Source organism: Colletotrichum higginsianum, chromosome 9 (assembly GCF_001672515.1).
Source record: "Colletotrichum higginsianum IMI 349063 chromosome 9, whole genome shotgun sequence".
In the NCBI taxonomy this organism is placed as follows: Eukaryota; Fungi; Ascomycota; class Sordariomycetes; order Glomerellales; family Glomerellaceae; genus Colletotrichum; species Colletotrichum higginsianum.
Window position 1 is genome coordinate 3,857,244 of NC_030961.1, and position 17,838 is coordinate 3,875,081.

The following is a 17,838-nucleotide window of genomic DNA, read 5'->3' on the forward strand; positions in this document are numbered from 1 at the left end:
CCGGCAGTCCCGAACGGGTAAAGTCGCCCAGAATAATCCCAGTCAGTCCGCGATGGCGCCATCGCATCGAAGAACGCGCATTCCGGTGCAAAGAACAGCTTTGGAGATCCCAGACATAACCTGCCAGCCAACGACGAAGACGAGATTCTGCTGACGACTACGCCTTGGATGAGGAGAGGAACCAACCGCTCATCGCCGCTTTCAACGAAGGACGGTGCCAGGTGCCAGGCCAATCTCCGCTCTCGGAAAGTGTACTATGTTGTTCACGGGATCCGGCGTCACGAAGACTTCGCTAAATCACCAGAAATGGCCGAGCTTTGCTCTTCATAGGACGGGGGCGGAGCATACGCCAGGGCTCGCAACGCCTTCTGATCATGAGCAACACGGTACCTGACATACCCAAGGCTTCAGTCAAGCCCTACTGCATTTGGTATCCTGACGTTGCGAGTGAGAAGAGGTACGGGCAGCTTGTCCAGCGCTACCTAGGCATGCACTATTAAGTTGGACTTGCTTGTGCTGTTGCAGGCTATGCTACCTTGTATAGCGAGCCTAACTTCTGCCTGGTGTCTCGTTTACAAATGACTAGTTGTTATGGTCGAGGGAATTTCGGAGTATCTTGCCGCGGCTGAAACGTCACGATGTTTGTGTGGCTGAAGCCTGGACGTTGACGTTGCTATTAAGCCCCTCGGCAAGGCCAGTGAATGTGTGCGGAAGATACAAGACTGGGTAAGAAAAGGCTGGGTTTACTGAGTTATTGCTGCCATCTCTATTTTTCTTAGCTTCCAAGTTATGCTATAACAAGCTCGGCCAGGTGACACATGATGATTTGTATGAGCGTCCACAGATTCATATGCAAAGCAGTCCAACAATACCTTCTCTGCTCTTCAGCGAATTGGTAACTCTTTGGCATCTCTGTGGGGTGCAGCTGAGAAGATCCCCTTTAGCTTGTCGTCCAGCCACTTGACATCGTCAAAGTTGCCCGGCGGACCTCCGGCCCAGTGTCCCCAGATGGACGGGAAGACGGCCAGTTCACCGACACCCTCGCTCATACAGTCGACCTCAATTTCGGAATCCTCGGGCCTATGGCCAGTTGTCAGTAGGAACGTGGCAGTGCTTGCGCTAAGGAGAGACTCTTACGGGAAGTAGAGGTCAGTCTTGGACGGCAACACCAAGGTTTTGGCCTTGATGCTCGCCATGGCCTTCTTGAAGTCGCCATTATACGGCTCCTGCTTGCTCACGTCGGCGTCCTGCCACGTGTGGAGCATGACGAGGAGGTTCTCGGGGTCCTTGCTCAGAGCCCACTTCTCCCAGAAGTTCTGCATGAAATCCTCGAGGTCCTTGGCCTGGTAGTGCTCCTTGTAGACCTCGTGTCGGTAGAAGGCCTGGGAGAAGCCCCAGCCGGCATACCCGCGACCAAAGGCCTTCAGGCCGACCTGCTTCTCCTCGTCGGTCCAGACTCGGACGGACTTGTCTTCGGCCGCCGTGGCTCGCCCCTTGGTGCTCCCTGCCGAGCTGATCTTCTTCGCAGCGAGGAGCGCCGACTTGACGCCTTCCAGAAAGACTTGGTTGTGCAGAGCGCACTTGGCGGCGCCGCAGAAAGGGACGCAGATGTCCATGAAGTCGGGATACTGCGTCGCCCACTGGAACGACTGGGCCGCGCCCATCGACCACCCCAGAACTGCCCTCAGGTGCTTGATCTTGAGCTCCTTGGTCACCAACTGGTATTGGGCACGCACGTTGTCGTAGAAGGAGACATCGGGGAACGGGTTGACGTCCGAGTTGGACGGGCTGATGGACTCTCCGTTGCCGAAGAGCGCAGGGATGACGATGAAGTACTTTGACGGGTTGAGGGTCTTGTCGTCTCCAACCAGCCACTCATTGTCCGCGATGGCACCGGAGAACCACGTCGGGTAGACGACGGCCGGGAGTGCAGGGTCGCCGAACGTTTTGTAGGCGAGCCATGCTCCGGACAAGGTTTCGCCGTTCTGGAGCTTAAAGTCGCCGAGCGCGAACTTCTTGATATCGGTCATGACGGGCGAGAACGCGATGGCCTGGTGGGTGTCAAGGATTGTGAGATGAAGAAGAATCAGGAGTCCTCACGACGACGACGACGACGACGGGAGTCCTGTACCTGTTAACAAGCCGCAGAAGAGGAGAACTCGGTCAGCCACAAGATAAGAAGAGGCCTTATCTTTCGTCATCAACATGTTGTTGTCAGCCACACATGGGGAAGCTTGTGTGAGCCGACCCAAGCCGTGAGTCCCGAACCCCGCACTTTGGGATGCGGCGTGTTGGCTTTAGCTGGGGGTTTGATAAGCTAAGACAAGTGTACTTATCATGTATTAGCGGTTCCGTTTGTTCCTCTGTCTGTGTGAACTCTATCAGGGTTAGAAGTCAGGCTTATATTGTAGTAAAGGCAGTCAGCTCGCAGCATTATCGCATGTATTGTCAATTGCAGTTGTGATTTGTTGACATCTTATCGACCAAGCACTGACACAGGTCCGATGTTTGTATCTCTCCAAGAAGGGTCCACCACCTTTTCTCAAGGTTTTTCTGGAAAATAAAATCGCGACTGAGTTTTTAACTCTAGCTTATCCAATTGTTTTCTCTCCCGAGATCATATAATGCTATGTTGTTATACGTGCACAATAGTCCGATCGCATAAGGAAAAAGAAAAGAGAGAGAAAAAAAGAAGCCTGGCTCCGGCCCGTCATTTTTTGGTGTAAAACAAAGAAAGTATTGAGTGATGGAAGTCCAGAAAAACGAGGTGCTGAAGCACTCACAGCGCAGGAAACCCCGAAAGAAAACCATGAAGCTTGATAGCCTGTCGCGTTTTAGGAGTCACCCTGTTCATCCTGTTGAATGACCAAGGGTGAACGAGAGGAGTCATAGTCAGGGCATGAGTATTTCCACTCGGAAACCTCCCCGTACCGTATAGCCGATCCGCTTGGTTCAGTCCTGAATGCTTCCCGGTTCATAGGTACGCGCCTATCAGTGCACGAAGGAGGAACAAGTTGGCGGCACTTGCACGTTAAGCATCCAACTGTTCAAGGTACTGAACATGGCGCCGGTGGTCTATCGAGAAATCGACAGCTCGTCTGTAAAGCCTTGATCGAAGAGCCCTTGAACAAGGTGATCCGGACTTGGTGATATCTTTGGGCCTTGGGCAAGCCTCATGACGCTCTTCTCCTTGTTAGAGAATGCTATGGATAGAAGGTTGTATTGCTGGACTGTCCATAGTGGTCAGGTCTATGTCTGACCTTGGCACTCTGTTTCACTAGGACAATGCCTCAGTCAAACAGTTGGTCATCTGATAGATGGATAGAGTATGTTGAGGAAGAGTAAGGGAAGAATTCAACGGTTGGGTTGCAAACTTCAACACCGACGGACATTCTGCTGGGGAAACACCGACTTGGAGGGCAGAGAAATTAAACGGAAATCGAAAGGGTCTGACCAAAATCGCCAACGATGGGGAATCGAATCGAACTATGCCGGTCTTGACCCTCCGCATATCGGTGTGTCCAACGGAGAAATCTGCTTTGCGAAATAGATGACGCCGAGGAACCCCCCTTCCCTTTCAAAGGTCGACAACTGACTCGAGAGAAAACAAGCTACGCGGGCGAGCCAAGCTTTCCAAGACGTTGCGCATAACCGGTCATCTGATGTCTCTCGGCGATGCAGGACGAGAAGTCCGGGGGAAAGACGCGGCGTGGTTATTGGTGGTATTGGGGTTCGCGATGATCCCTTCACGAATCAAACCGGATCGACGTGGTATCGGCCGGTACCTGAATGAGTTCGGATGGAGTAGGCCAACGAGCCGGCAATACCACCGTGTGCTAAGTAAGGGGAGGGAGTGGGAACAAGGGGAAAAAAAACATAAACTGTGCCTTGTATGCAATAACTGGCGGCTATTAAGCCACCTTCTCGTTTGAGGTTGTCTCGGTGGCTTTTCCGTCTGGTCCGTTTCTCGACTCCCCGAGGGGGGTGGCCATTTGTCCCATTCGTGCAAAATCCCCCCGCCGTGACGATCACGGCTCGCTCGGGCGATGTGAGGCGTCATGGGTGAGATGGGAATCGGCCTCATCCAGGATCGCGGGGGAGAAGAGGGCTGCACAACAGCCACATGACAAGGCCATCTGGGGTTTGGGACAGTTGACTGGTCACGACTCTCGGGAAGGGTTTCGAAGGATTGGAGGGCCGCTTCGTTCCCTTTCGCGGGCCGCTTCGTTCGGTATTGCGGACTGCAGACATCGTGCAGTAGCACTCCGCAGTACCGGCTGGAATTTGGAGCTGCTTGCAGGAGAAAAGATGGGGAGGGGGGGCATAAGACGGGGTGCGTCGTCGGTTCACTCGGTTCACTGGCTGACTGCAGCCAAGGCTATGTCATGACGAGGCCCTCTCTACGCCCTGCTGCACGTCTGTAGGCGAAGCAGGTCGTTTCGCATGTCCGCGTGCTCTTGTTCGGGGTTTGGAAATGCCCTCATTCGTGCAGTTTCTCGTGAGCCCTGTTCGGCCCCTTTTCTTTTTCAGGGTGGTGTGTCTTTCTGTTTGTTTGTCTGTCTGTCTGTTTGTATGCCTGCCTGCCTGTCTGTCGTTTTCTTGTCCCTCCGTCGGTACGGATACAGTATCGTCTCCCTGGTTGTGGAATCCGCTCGTCCAGCTTGTCGAATACGAGATGTTTGATGCTCAGGGCCGCAATCTCCTGCGTTGTAGCGTGCCAAGGTCGAATCGATTTAAACCTCTTGGCGCAGTCGTTTCGGTTGGGGCACAGGTGAGAGAGAGAGAGAGAGGGCGAGAGTCTATACTGCGAAACTGCCAGCGGAACCCGCGGGGGGGTTCAGATGGGCGAAGTCGGTACTTGTTTTTCTGCCCTTATGCCCTCGTGCCTGGAGAGAAAGAGAGAGAGAGAGACGCAAAGCGGTGGAGTAAAGGTAGACAGACTGGCACCGTGATTGGAAAGGTGAGTTTGGCAGTGCAGGATGCCAATATTCAGAGCCTTGGCAGTCAATCCCCCTTTTGCGTAGTGCAACGTGCCAAGGTTGCGGGTAGATGCACAGGTCAGCGGCCGCCCCTCTCACTTTGCGCTCGATGGCGGCGATCGTGTCTTGTGGTGATAGAGTTTTGTGTTGGACTGAGTGCTCGGCGTGTTCCAACTTTTCAAGGCGCCAGCAGCAGGGAAGGGAGTGGTAGTAGACGTGTTGTTTTTGCGTTTCGGGAGCGTTCTAGTTGAGAACTCTCCGTATCGGAGACTACATACACAACTAGGTTGTCAGACTTGGTTGTTGTAGCATGACTTGCAGATCGGCGCAAGAGCCTTAGAAAGGCTATGACTGAGATAGAGTCAGATACACACACACACACACACAGAGCGAGAGAGAGAGACACGCGCAAAGAAGTGACAGCTGTCTCCGTCTCAGTGTCATCAATAACCAGGGATCATCCCCACACGCCCACCAAGACCAAGACCAACCCCCTCCGCGTCTGATCAGCAGCGCATCTACTTAAAAAAAAAAGAGTCTGCCCGGCGCGGTTCCCTCTTCGAGTTATTCCTCCAACGACCGATCCTCGTTCATTTGCATCGCGTCTTGGCGCTCATCTATCTCTGGGGTTGTGCCGCGCGCAAAAACTCGCGCGCAGTCATGACTTGAAACACATCACAAGAAGTAATCCCACGACAGGGTCACACCCTCAACATTTTTGGCTGGCAACGTGGCTGCCCGCATATGGGGGCAGACAGACTGCTTCATTCTTTCTGCCCGGGCGCGCGGTGTGGGTAGGTGAGTGGATGGATTAAGCAAGTCCCCATGAAGAATCTACAACAGCCGAGCGAGCCTATTCCCAACCCCTACCCCTGCATCATGCCACCAGTCCTCTAGTCCTCTAGTCCTCAAACTAACACCGCCATACTCCGGTGCTCCGCCGCAGTCTACTCTGTACGGAGTCGTCTCTACAGAGAAGCACCGTAGACGACCTGTCAGCTCAGCTCCGCAACAACAAAGCTGCTCTGGAAATAACCCCCCCTTCTCTCATTCCCCACGCCCTTTTGGGAAGTAAAGCCATGCCCAGTGACCTGGTTCATGCACCCTTGTTGAACCTAGTTGGCATCGTTCAAGACAATGATCCTCCCTGAATCGTGGCCCCGTCACCTTAATGTGCCGGTCCTGCTCAGGGACCAATCACCCTCGTCGTGGGCCGCCTGCCCCCGTCCACGGAATTTTAGCCATGAGCGGCCGGCACCCTGGAATGTTTTGAGGTTATCCCGGCTCGCGCATATGGCGAAATCATCAAGGGCAGTATCCGTATGTGGTCAGTGTTTGGTAGTATACGGCGGCAGTGCACAGTCTGCTCACGACCGGCAGGTGTGGGGTGGCTTCGAGTATCACGAAAACGACACCAATGACACCATCTCTACTCTAACCCAGGAAGCCAAGACTCGAAGCTTGCCTCTTCTATATAAGACATGACCATCGACACATCAGGTCAAACACTTCTTCTCACTCCTCATCGCGCCCTCTTCAACCCGTCTTTTGTTCGCTCTTCTGTTCGTCCCATTCCTCACATCTCGGTTGTGCTAGTCACCCGCTTCCAACTCTTGCTCTCCTCCCTCTCCTTCCATCCGAACTATCCCATACCGACATACATCACATCAACCTTTGCCCGAACGTCAAGATGAAGTTCTCCGCCGTTTCCTTCATGGCCGCCCTGGCTGCGGCGTCGCCCACCAACACCATCAACGCCCGCAACGAGCTCGCCCTTCGCCAGGCTGCCGAGGCTTGCAACATCGGTTACTGCACCCAGAACGGCGGCACCACCGGTGGTGCCGGCGGTACCAGCGTCACCGTCAAGACCGTCGAGGAGCTCGTCGCCGCTGCTAAGCAGGAGGGCCCCCTTACCATTGTCATCTCTGGTGCCATCTCGGGCAGCGCCAAGGTCCGCGTCTCTTCCGACAAGACCATCATCGGAGAGAAGGGCAGCTGTAAGTAGAATTTCCATGCCCACTACAAGCTGTTGCCCAGCTACAAGGAATGTTTCACTGACTATTCCTTCCATAGCCCTGACTAACGTCGGTCTCTACGTCCGCCGGGTCAAGAACGTCATCATCCGCAACCTCAAGATTGGCGGTGTCAAGGCCTCCAACGGCGACGCCATCGGCATCGACGAGTCCACCAACGTCTGGGTGGACCACTGCGACCTGTCCGGTGACCTGAGCGGCGGCAAGGACGACCTTGATGGTCTCCTCGACGTTTCCCACGGTGCCGACTGGATCACTGTCTCCAACGTCTACTTCCACGACCACGTGAGTGTTTTTCCAAAGATTGCTTTATTGAAAACGGATGACTAACGCAGTTTTTCTTTTAGTGGAAGGGTTCTCTGGTTGGTCACTCCGACAGCAACGCCGGGGAGGACACGGGCAAGCTCCACGTCACCTACGCCAACAACCACTGGTTCAACATCAACTCTCGCGCTCCCCTCGTCCGCTTCGGAACTGTTCACGTCGTCAACTCCTACTACTCGAAACTCTTGCTCACAGGCGTGAATACGAGGATGGGCGCCCAGGTTTTGGTCCAGAGCTCCGCATTTGCCAACTGCCCTGCTGAGGCCATCTTCTTTGCCGACTCAAAGCAGACTGGATACGCTGTTGCTGACGATGTCGACCTTGGCGGCTCCAAGAACCTTGCTCCTCAGGGAACGCTTACCGCGGACAAGCTCCCCTACAAGATTGCTGCCATCGGCTCCAGCAAGGTCGCCAGCACCATCCCCGGCACCGCTGGCCAGAAGCTGTAAACGGCACGAACGAGGCTGAGGGAAAGAGGGAAAGGGTTGATCTGAAAGTGAAGGAACGAAACTCGACATTTCTTTGTACATACTTGACTCAGTATTTATGAGTGGCGGCGACGGCTTGTTGATATACACCCCCTTAATGTGTACATATTACGGGGGTCGAGTGTTTTGCCAGAGCTGGAATCATGGAAGCATTGTATATAAATCTGCCGTCTACCTCGTAGGCTGAACAAGATTTCTTCCCATCTGATGATGTTTTCTCTTTTCTTTCCATGATTGCGAGGATACAAGACCGTGATAAGTGATGTTGTAGGTGGCTGCGACGACAGGGCGATTGTGTGGGAATAGGACTGACAGCTGGCCGCCAGCTGTTGCATCTCGGCTGCCACTCCGGCCGCCACATCGGCCGCCAGCCCGGACTTCGGCCGGCAAAGACAAGTATTGCAACCCCTCCAGACCTGCACTGCACCTTGCAGACATCTTCTTTCTTGTTCTCCTTCATGCAACATCAGTCACATCAATGGAGTGGTTCTGTACCAATCAGCTGAAAAATCTCGACCGTCTCGAGCCACCTGTAACACCAATATATTGGGATGGTGCGATGAAACACAAGCGGACTGCGTACCAACTAATTTCCCATCTCTTATGATAGTACAGCGAGGAACCTATGACAGTGCGATGTTTTTTCAAGAGATTAGATGCTATTGTTCTATCTAGTCCTTCTTTTGGATCCGTGGGAAGCAGAGCCAGACAATGATAACCACGGCAATGAGCGACAAAACGATGGGCTGGAGCACGCTGACACCTCTGCTGGTCGCAATGGCACCGATGATGAACGGGAAGACGGTTCCTCCCGTACCTCCAATGGCCATGGCGAAGCCGATTGCGCTGACGTGAATGTGCTTCGGCAGAAGCTTGGCCGTCATCATGACAGCCCCGGGGAACAACGGGCCCAAGAAGAAGCCGAGGAAGGCAACGGCGATGGCCGAGACGACGAACTGCGGGACGAGCCAGAAGAGGAGCTGGAGGGCGATGCAGATGACGAGGTAGATGCTGATGCAGAGCCTCTCGCCGAACCTCTCGGTCACGAAGCCCAGACAAGCGCGGCCGAGGGCTTGTCCGGCCCAGAAGCCCGTGGCGGAAACACCAGAAGCGTAGGCGGACGCTTTGCGGACTCGAAGCATAAAAGTGACGATCCAGCCACCGAGGCCGACTAAGAGGAGAGAGAGGGCGATGTCAGGCAAATGAGAAAGATAGATGAGAGAGATGAGAAAATCCTCGAGAAAGGGTGTCCAAACATACCTTCAACACCCATGTAGGCGAAGAAGAACAGAGAGCAAAGCCAGGTGACCTTGGACTTGAGCGCGACTCGGGTGCCGGCGCCCCCCTGGCCCTCGTTCTCGTGGGCGTGCTCGGCGCGGTACACGGCGCCCGTCTTTGGCCAGAAGGTGATGACCAGACCGACGAGTTCGAGAACAGCTGCGCCGACCTAAGAGATGATGATCAGCAAACCGGTGCCGGGTGCCCAAAGATGTCGCGACTCCTCAACTCACCATGACATAGTAGTAGTTGTACCAGGGAAGCTGGGCGGTGACCACCATGGACGTGGCGATCAGCGGGGAAATGAGGGCGCCGACGGAGTAGGAGGAGTGCAGGAAGCCCTGGATGGTGTTGGCCTGGTCCATGGCGCCGATCCAGGCGCAGAAGCAGGCGTCCGTCAGGCCGTTGCCGAAGCCGCTGATGGCGTTGGCCACGACGAGCACCGGGTAAGGGGGGTGCAGGGCGAGGACGACGTAGGTGATGATGTGGCACAGGGGCGCCATGATGGCGACGCCCCGCTGGCCGAACTTTTGGTGGATCCTGGCGTTGGTGAAGGCGGCGACCGAGTAGCCGGCGAAGGGCGTCAGGAAGATGAGCGAGACGACGGTGTAGCTGAGGTCATAGTAGGTTTCGAGCTGGATGAAGCGGTTAGGCATGACGGACGGTGAACAAGGCTCAGCGGGTAAGGCTCAGCGGATGAGGCACAGCGGATGAACTTACGTATGGAATCAGGGCCTATGTGTGAAGCGTTAGCAGATGTTCGTCGTCATGGAGCAGCGGGTGCGGCCAAGAGCTACTTACACCGACGGCGGCATCGTTCATGCCGGCGATGATGAAGGAGAAGAAGGCGAACCCCAGCCTGCCGACGTTGCCCTTGGGCGAGTTCCATCGCTCGAGGGCCCCGTGGGCGTGCGGCGGCGGACTGTCGTCCGGGACGTCCGACGCCTGATGTTCCTCGAGGCCGTCCCGCTTCGGCGAGATGTCGCCGAGCGAGCGGCCGTGGCTGGAACTCAGACGGCCGAGCTCGTACGCCTCGGGCCCGAACGGCGTATGCTGCTGATGCGCCACGGAACGCGTCTCGGTGGCGGTCTGCGACATGATGGCTGCGATTGAGGGGGCTCACGAGTAGGTAGGTCCCTTCAGTTGCCGTCCGTTGACGATGGTTTGATGGCGAATCTTTTATACAATAAAAGGCATCGGCACTGGTGATGAAGAAGGCGACAAAGGACTTCAAGTACGGCGGTCTGGTGATTCGCGCCGGTGGGCTGGGCGGAGCGGGGGGACAACCAGTACGCGCTAATAACACTCACTCATGGCCGGAACACAGGTATTTGCGCCGGCCATACCACTGGTTGACAGTATCTCTAGTTAAGGTTAGTGCCGTCCTCTCACTCAGAGTTCTGAGAGACTAACCCGGAGTACTGGCGGAGTACTGGCGGAGTACATTGGCCATGGGTTGGTTGTCCATGACTAACGCGCGTGTTCCCGGACGAGAGGGCGGTTTTCATGATACATGATTCGCTGCTTGGCTGCTTGGCTGCTTCGCCTCAACTTGCACGTTTGATTCGCCGAAGACGGGAGAGATCTTCCACAAAGAGCGGATGCGAACCGAGTCCCCCGAACCCTCTCCAGAAAGTGGATGTGGAAGGGGTACGCGAAGGAGCGGCCAGGATGGGAAGGTAATTTCATCGGGGCACGTTTTGAGGAAGCGAAATGTATTCCGAAGCCTCGTAAGGCTGCGAACGTGAGCGAGAGGATGCATTCAAGCAGCATGGCGCGCAAGGAGCTAACTACCGGGAGTTGTCGTATTGACAAACACCACCACCGTAGGTCACTTCACAGGGAAATCCAATCAGCCTATGGCTAGTCCAGCAACTTGGATCGAAAATGAGACTCTAGATTGATTGTAGACACGATGCCATCTGCTGTAAATTTTCTCGAGGGGCAGTGACCTCATCTTTGCTTAAAGCAGCTCCGCGAGGAGACGAACCTCGCCAAAATAGCCAAATGAATCACCTTGGGAACACGCATGAGCATCCGGGAACAGATTCGCGGATGTTGGGCTGAAACCTTGGACATCTTTGGCACTCTGGCCCTTTTCTCCTCCAGAGTCCTCATCAAAACAATGAACCAGTCGTGAGACATGCTATAAAGCAGACTTGTTCCTGAAGTCTTCATGAATTCTTCTCGATTCATCCGGCCCTTGACGGGTCCCGTGGAATCGGGAGAATTTGGCCGACGATGTTCGAGAAGCGGAACCATCTGCGCATCGGCGACCCAATCCACACAACCCGAATGCGCCCACGGGACGCCCGCTCTCAGGTTATCATCGTACGGAGATGATATGTGCGCTGCACGATAAACAGATCGCAATCGCCATCGCGAAACCGTGTCTCGGATCGTGGAAGCGCCTGGAAGCATGCGTGAAGACGACCATTTATTGGATTTGTCTTCCCTAAATAAATACATAAACACATTGAAACAGGCACCGGAGAGAATCTTCGGAACAGGGAACCAACCGTGTGGTGCGCCAAGTATGCGAGTCTTCCCGACACCAGCGGCAGTTGAAGTGCGAGAGGAGCCCGGCAGGTCTCGGATATCGCACCAGTTGGACTCTTTGATTTCAGCTGTAGAGCTTGACGGATGATGCAGAGCCCAGTACAAGCTCCTTTCAATGGGTGTGTCATCTGGCTGTAACCTCTAATCATCCTTCAGGTAGTTGTCAGTTGATTTTGGTTTCTATCTAGAACAAGCTTTCTCAAATCGGCCCATCGACATGATGAGAAACCCCCTCCATCTTTGCTTCTCGAGCACCAAGAAGGGACCAATTGCAGCCAGGGGCCGCCTCGTCACTTGCCTGCCTATGGCACGAAGAATCAGGTAACACAAGCTGAGGCTGTGTATCAATTGTGTTCCCCCAACACAGTCGTGCAAATCCTGGGCTCTATTTCGTTCCAAAACCATGCCCGACAGCGGCCATGCGCCTACCCGTCTTCCCGCTGGCTCTGGAATAACAGTGCGACCATGGCGGACGGTACGAGGGCCCCAGATCAATGTCTTGAAACCGTGGCGTTCTTTTGGGAGGCCAGCCAAGAATTTTTAATTGCCTTCCCATTCAGGGGAGAGAAGGTTAAACAACATCACGCCCTCAGTCGTGGCCCACAGTGATGAGTCTGCCTGCAGATTGAGTTGGTTTGCCTCCGCATTCTCTCGCCGGGCAAGACCAAGTAAGCCAAGCTTGTTGATGTTCATACAAGAGGAGTGCATCATGCTGTAACACGGTCCGCGAGGCCAAGATGTCTCTACAGGAAAATGGCTGACTCCCACAATTTGCCCCGTCGGCGCGTCCTGCAGTCCATATCCGGTTGCCCAGCTTTGGGAACGCCAGACGCAGCTGACCGCCATCTCCCAGATCTGAGAAGATAGAGACTGGTGTCACGGTGCGACTCCATGGCCTCGAGGGGAATTATGTCACCCGGCTCGGAATATTCTACTCCAGTCAATATTAGGCTCTCCGTTCCAGCACCTCTTCTTTGTGATATTCTCCTCCGCTTCCCTCGATCTTGTCCGTGGCCAGCTTTCACGAATTCCAGCTGGATCAAGATCACCTATGAGAGCAAAAGATCTAATCTGTGGCCATTCTTGTCTACACCATCTGTATTCTGAGACTCTGACAACAACCAGCATGTTCGGTCCCCTCGAGTCCAACGGCGCCGGACACGCCCCGTCGGTTGACGTCAAGTCTTTCGTCCGCGAAGCTAATAGTGGTGATGCCACCGCGGACGAGTCCTTTGCGGAAGAGCACAAAGACGGAACCGGCAACACGGCCAGCGACATCAACACCACCGACTCCCTCGACGTAGGGCGGCCCCAGAGCGACGGGAAGCTCCGGGCCTCTCTCGTCCGCAAGTTCGACCACCGGCTCGTCCCCGCCATGTTCCTGGCCCACCTGCTCTTCTTCCTCGACAAGAGCAACATCGCCCTCGCCCGCATCAACGGTCTCGAACGAGACCTCGGGCTGTCCGGCAACCAGTTCAACACGGCCCTGGCCATGTTCTTCCTCCTCAACGTCTTGTTCAACATCCCCGGCAACCTGGCCCTTCGCCGCGTCGGCGGTGCCATCTGGCTCCCATCCCTGATCACGGCGTGGGGTCTCGTCACGGCTTTTAGCGGCTTTATCACGAGCTTCACGGGGCTCTGCGTCACGCGCGCGCTCCTGGGCCTGACCGAGAGCTCGTTCCTGGGCGGCGTCTTGATCTACCTCGGCTTCTTCTATACCGCCGACGAGCTCATCCTCCGCGTCGGGCTCTTCTACTCGAGCACCGCCCTCGCCGGCTTCTTGGGCGGCCTGATGGCCGCCGGCTTCGGGCAGATCAAGGTCTCCGGCTACATGGGCTGGCCTTGGATCTTCTTCATCGAAGGAAGCTTGACGGTCGTCCTTGGACTCGGCCTGCTGCTCATACTACCGCACACGCCCGCGGATGCGAAGTTTTTGACGCCTTCCGAGAGGGAACTCGCTATCCAGCGCACGCAGGCTCAAGACCGATGGCACTACCTAGACACTCCTCGGCCCGTCGACGTCGATCCAGAGGCAGTAGGAGGCGTACGAGCCGGTGAAGAAGCCTTCGTTAACAAGGACCCGCTCACCTGGGTCACGGTAAAGAGGGCCATATTCAACGTCATCACGATGACCATGGCGGTCGGCGCGTTCTTCTCCATCCAAGCCATCTACAGCTTCGCCATGTTCCTGCCCACCATCATCGCCACGATGGGGTACAAGTCTCTCAAGGCGTCGTTGATGACAGCACCGCCGAACTTGGCGGCGTTGGTCTTCACCATCAGCATAAGTCTCTGGAGCCGGCGGTCCGGGAAGACGGCGTTGCCGCTGAACGTCTGCAGCCTCACGGGAATTCTGGGATACACGCTGCTCATCATCGGTGCGAAGGTAGGACCGCGCCCCTTGTTCTTGGATGCCGACGTCCAATATGCCGGGACGTTTCTGGTCGCCATGTCGGTCAACGCAACACCCCCATTGGCCCTTACCTGGATGAGCATCAACGCGTCGCCGCACTATGTCCGCGCAATCGCTTTGGGGTTCCTCCTGTCGATCGGCAACGCGGCTTCGTTCCTTGCTTCTTTTACGTATATCAAGACCGAGGCACCGGGGTAAGGGATCTTCACCGATAGTTATGCCGCACCCGGCTGACGCAATTATGCTCTCAGATACTTGAAGGGACACTCCATCAATCTCGGGTGCCTCGCGGGGCTTCTACTCATCGGCATCTTGCTGCCTTTGTACATGAAGCGGGAGAATCGGCAGCGAGAGCAAGGCAGACGAGATTACAGACTAGAGGAAAGCCAAAGGAACGGCCTTTCGGCGGCAGAGCACGAGTTCCGGCTGGGGTGGATGCACCCGGGTTTCCGATTCAAGGTCTAGGTTGCGAGCCTGGAGTCGCTGTCTGTCGAGAGCAGTAGAGTATACGGCAATAGTTTTTTGAAATGGTTGATAATTAGCACAGTAATTCTGCTGTAATATAATAAACGCCATTCATCTGAATATTTCCATTCTTTCAAAAGCCAAGCTTGTCTTGCTGCAATTACACGGTTATTGTTCCGAGTGAGGCGGCGAAGGCACACCTCTGCCGCTTGAAATACAGGAAACCCAGAGTATCTCATCAGGTTTCATTCTACCACTAGACATAAAACCTTCATTCACCACCTTCAAGGCCGCATCGAGTTCCCAACCTTCAGTCTGACATGTGTACAATCACTTGGAGAGTGAGCCAGGCATGTGTCCCAGTACGAGGTACGTACCGTGTCTCTTTAAAAGCCGAAGATGTTCCTTTATCTCCGGGGAACCCAAGTGACGCTAAATCAGATCAACAAGCGCATAATTCCCAGGGTGGATCTTAAGTCATTCAACATTCATTCAACCGACCTCTCACTCTCACTCTCAATCTCACTCTCACTCTCACTCTCACCCCTATTATCCTCAAGCCCCCCCTCCCCCCCCCTCGACTCAAAACTTCGGACGGCGTCAAGACCCCTCTGGGCACTGCAGAGCCGATCAAACCCGTGCAGGGCCGTGCTGGTGTTGCAAAGAAAGGAAGGCCCTTCCGCCCCCTTCACCAAAGCGCTGCAGATACGCAAACATGCCCGGACACGGCCTCCTGTTCTTCATCCCCGGCAACCCAGGGCTCGTCGACTACTACACCGACTTCTTCGACGCGCTCAAGGCCCGCATCGGCTGGGCCGACGGCCACATCCACGTCCACGGCCGCGATCTCTTTGGCTTCCGCGACGACAGCCACAAGCCCTTCACCAAGGACAACCCGCCCTACGACGTCGAGCGCCAGATCGAGCTCGTCTTCGACCACCTGGCGTCTCTGAGGCGGACCGACTCGTCGCGGAACGCGCCCGGCAAGAAGGGCGAGCCGTATGACTTCGTCGTGCTGGCGGGCCACTCGGTGGGCAGCTACATCGCCCTCGAGATCTTTCACCGCCACATCAAGGACCCGTCGCGCGCACCTCACCTCAGGCTGCAGGCCGGCATGCTCCTCTTTCCAACCGTCACGCACATGGCCCAGTCGCCGAGCGGGAAGCGACTGGAGCTCATCCGCACCACGCCGTTTCTCGACAACACGGCGCACGTCATCGCCCAGCGGTTTCTGGACCTGTGTCCGGCGGGGGCGCTCCGCTGGTTCGTCGGCGCCGTACTCGGGTTCGGTGCCAAGGCCGCCGACGTCACGACCAGGTTCCTCAAGAGCAGGGACGGCGTGTGGCAGGCCATCCACATGGGCAAAGATGAGATGAAGGTCATCACCGAGGAAAAGTGGGACAAGGAGCTCTGGGAGGTCGAAGAGGAAGACGTGGCGGCCGGCAGTAGCAGCGGTAGGAGGGCGGCCGCGGCCGCCGCGCCGAGGTTCTTTTTCTTCTTCGGCAAAAAGGACCACTGGGTTGGCGACCATTTCAGGGATCATTTCATCAGAGCCCGAGAGAAGCACATCGAGAACGGATGGGCACGTGTCGAGATTGACGACATCGGGCTTCCCCACGCCTTCTGCACAACCGAGAAGAACAGCGAAGTCATTGCCGGCAAGGTGGCGGACTGGCTCAAGGAGGTTTGGGACGCCATGGCACAGTCAGCGGCACCATCATGACACCTCGGGGGGGCTATTGAGCCATCGAGTCTTTCTTGGGCGGTACAGCAGGCAGTTCGGCACTGAGTTTCGTATAGACAACGTATTAGACAATACGTTGAATAATATGATATTTCTCTTCTTCAACCAGATCTGAAACGCTTGTGGTCTTGTACACAGGAAAAGAGAATAATAGAGAAGAATAAAAGATGAAACAGCATCGATCCGGTCTGGAATTCCCCTCAAGACCCGCTGCAAAAAGGGCATCCCCTCCACATGCCTGCGTCAGTCCGTATAAGTTTGCCTCAACGCAATGACGCTACACTACGTTGAGGACATTTGACATTTCTGACGAGAATCCATGGCCTGACCAGTTCTGTTGAAGAGCCTAGTTCGGCATTGGCCTCCCGATCTGCATGCTCTGAACGCTGTCCCTCTGTGGCATAGTTAGCAACAAGTCAGGGTTTTCCATGGGATTCTCGCTTTCAAACTCACTTCTGTCGACGCTTTGTTTCTCCTCTTTCTCATCAGGCCGTAGATAAACGCCCCCATTGCCAGTAACGACACGCCAGCTATGAAAAACGTGAGTAAGGTTCCTCCAACAGAGTTTGGACATGAGTGAGCTTACCGACACCACCGAAAACACCCAACAACACGACGGCAGTAGGCGTGCCGGCCGCGCCTTTGGGTGCGCTTGATGCCGATGCCGATGCTGAAGACATGGAAGTGGCCGACACCGGGGGAGGCACTGGTATCGGGCCCGATCCCATGAGGGGCGTCGTTATGCCGCTCACGGGAGGAGGCGGCGGCGGCATCACTGGAGGCGGGGGTGGCGGCGGAGGAGGCGTAGTCTTGGGAGGTGGTGGAGGCGGAGATGGCTGTGATGTCTTTGGCGGCGACGACGACACCGGAGGCGTAACAGAAGGGGGAGGAGGAGGAGCAGGAACAGGGGCGTTTCCCGGCGGTGCTCTCGGGGTCGCCGTGACCGTGACTGTCGTCGGGATCATGATCATGACCGTCTGCGTCACGGGCGGGGGCGTCACCGTCACGAAGATGGTGACGGTCGGCACATTGGCGTTGTTATTCGGCGGCACACTCCCGGTAGACACAATCGGTGCTGGCACGGGTGTTGCTTGAGGCTGTGGCTGTCCGCTGAGCAGATCCAAGACAGAGAGGAGCTGGTTGGGGTCCAGAGGAAGCGCATTTCCGTTGAGTCCGGCGACCTGCCTCGCGCCGGCGGCGACGGCTTCAGCGTTGGCCGACTCGGCATCCTTCACTTGTCGATTCACCCCCTCTGGCCTCTCTCCCTCGCGGTCAACGACGGTGCCCTTTTCCATGTCCATGACCCTCCAAACAGCCTGCGCTGCTGAGAGTTTCTGATGATGGTCCGGTGCGGGTTTCCTGTTCTCCTACACAAAACTTGTTGGACGTCGACTCTGATCTAAGTTGTTCAATAACCTCGGGTCTGATCTGATGTATATCGCCTAGTCGGCAAGCAAGCCGAGAGATCGTGAAGTGCTGGATTCCAAGCGTATCACAGAAGACGATCTTGCTGAACTGGATCGGCGGCGGGTAACCGATGGAAGAGTCCTGGGGT

General features: G+C 55.7%; 6 protein-coding genes across 6 annotated transcripts; 3 read left to right on the forward strand and 3 right to left on the reverse strand.

The window, feature by feature from the left end:
* Positions 1-884: 884 nt before the first annotated feature.
* Positions 885-2,030, reverse strand: CH63R_13386 (Homoserine acetyltransferase family protein; the record flags this gene model as incomplete). Its single annotated transcript, XM_018308360.1, has 2 exons — positions 885-1,080; positions 1,138-2,030. 2 exons carry the CDS (start codon positions 2,028-2,030, stop codon positions 885-887), a joined length of 1,089 nt encoding a protein of 362 aa, XP_018152777.1.
* A 4,639-nt stretch (positions 2,031-6,669) lies between these two features.
* On the forward strand, positions 6,670-7,785 carry CH63R_13387 (Pectate lyase B; the record flags this gene model as incomplete). The annotated part of the gene is made up of 3 exons (XM_018308361.1): positions 6,670-6,976; positions 7,053-7,297; positions 7,360-7,785. 3 exons carry the CDS (start codon positions 6,670-6,672, stop codon positions 7,783-7,785), a joined length of 978 nt encoding a protein of 325 aa, XP_018152778.1.
* A 710-nt stretch (positions 7,786-8,495) lies between these two features.
* On the reverse strand, positions 8,496-10,200 carry CH63R_13388 (Major facilitator superfamily transporter; the record flags this gene model as incomplete). The annotated part of the gene is made up of 4 exons (XM_018308362.1): positions 8,496-8,995; positions 9,085-9,271; positions 9,336-9,737; positions 9,904-10,200. 4 exons carry the CDS (start codon positions 10,198-10,200, stop codon positions 8,496-8,498), a joined length of 1,386 nt encoding a protein of 461 aa, XP_018152779.1.
* Positions 10,201-12,064: 1,864 nt separating this feature from the next.
* On the forward strand, positions 12,065-14,539 carry CH63R_13389 (Major facilitator superfamily transporter; the record flags this gene model as incomplete). Its single annotated transcript, XM_018308363.1, has 3 exons — positions 12,065-12,136; positions 12,626-14,268; positions 14,326-14,539. The coding sequence occupies 3 exons, from the start codon at positions 12,065-12,067 to the stop codon at positions 14,537-14,539; spliced, it is 1,929 nt and encodes a 642-aa protein (XP_018152780.1).
* A 715-nt stretch (positions 14,540-15,254) lies between these two features.
* CH63R_13390 (major facilitator superfamily transporter) lies at positions 15,255-16,262 on the forward strand (the record flags this gene model as incomplete). Its single annotated transcript, XM_018308364.1, has 1 exon — positions 15,255-16,262. One exon carries the CDS (start codon positions 15,255-15,257, stop codon positions 16,260-16,262), a length of 1,008 nt encoding a protein of 335 aa, XP_018152781.1.
* Positions 16,263-16,629: 367 nt separating this feature from the next.
* Positions 16,630-17,584, reverse strand: CH63R_13391 (uncharacterized protein; the record flags this gene model as incomplete). Its single annotated transcript, XM_018308365.1, has 3 exons — positions 16,630-16,677; positions 16,737-16,813; positions 16,870-17,584. 3 exons carry the CDS (start codon positions 17,582-17,584, stop codon positions 16,630-16,632), a joined length of 840 nt encoding a protein of 279 aa, XP_018152782.1.
* Positions 17,585-17,838: the final 254 nt, after the last annotated feature.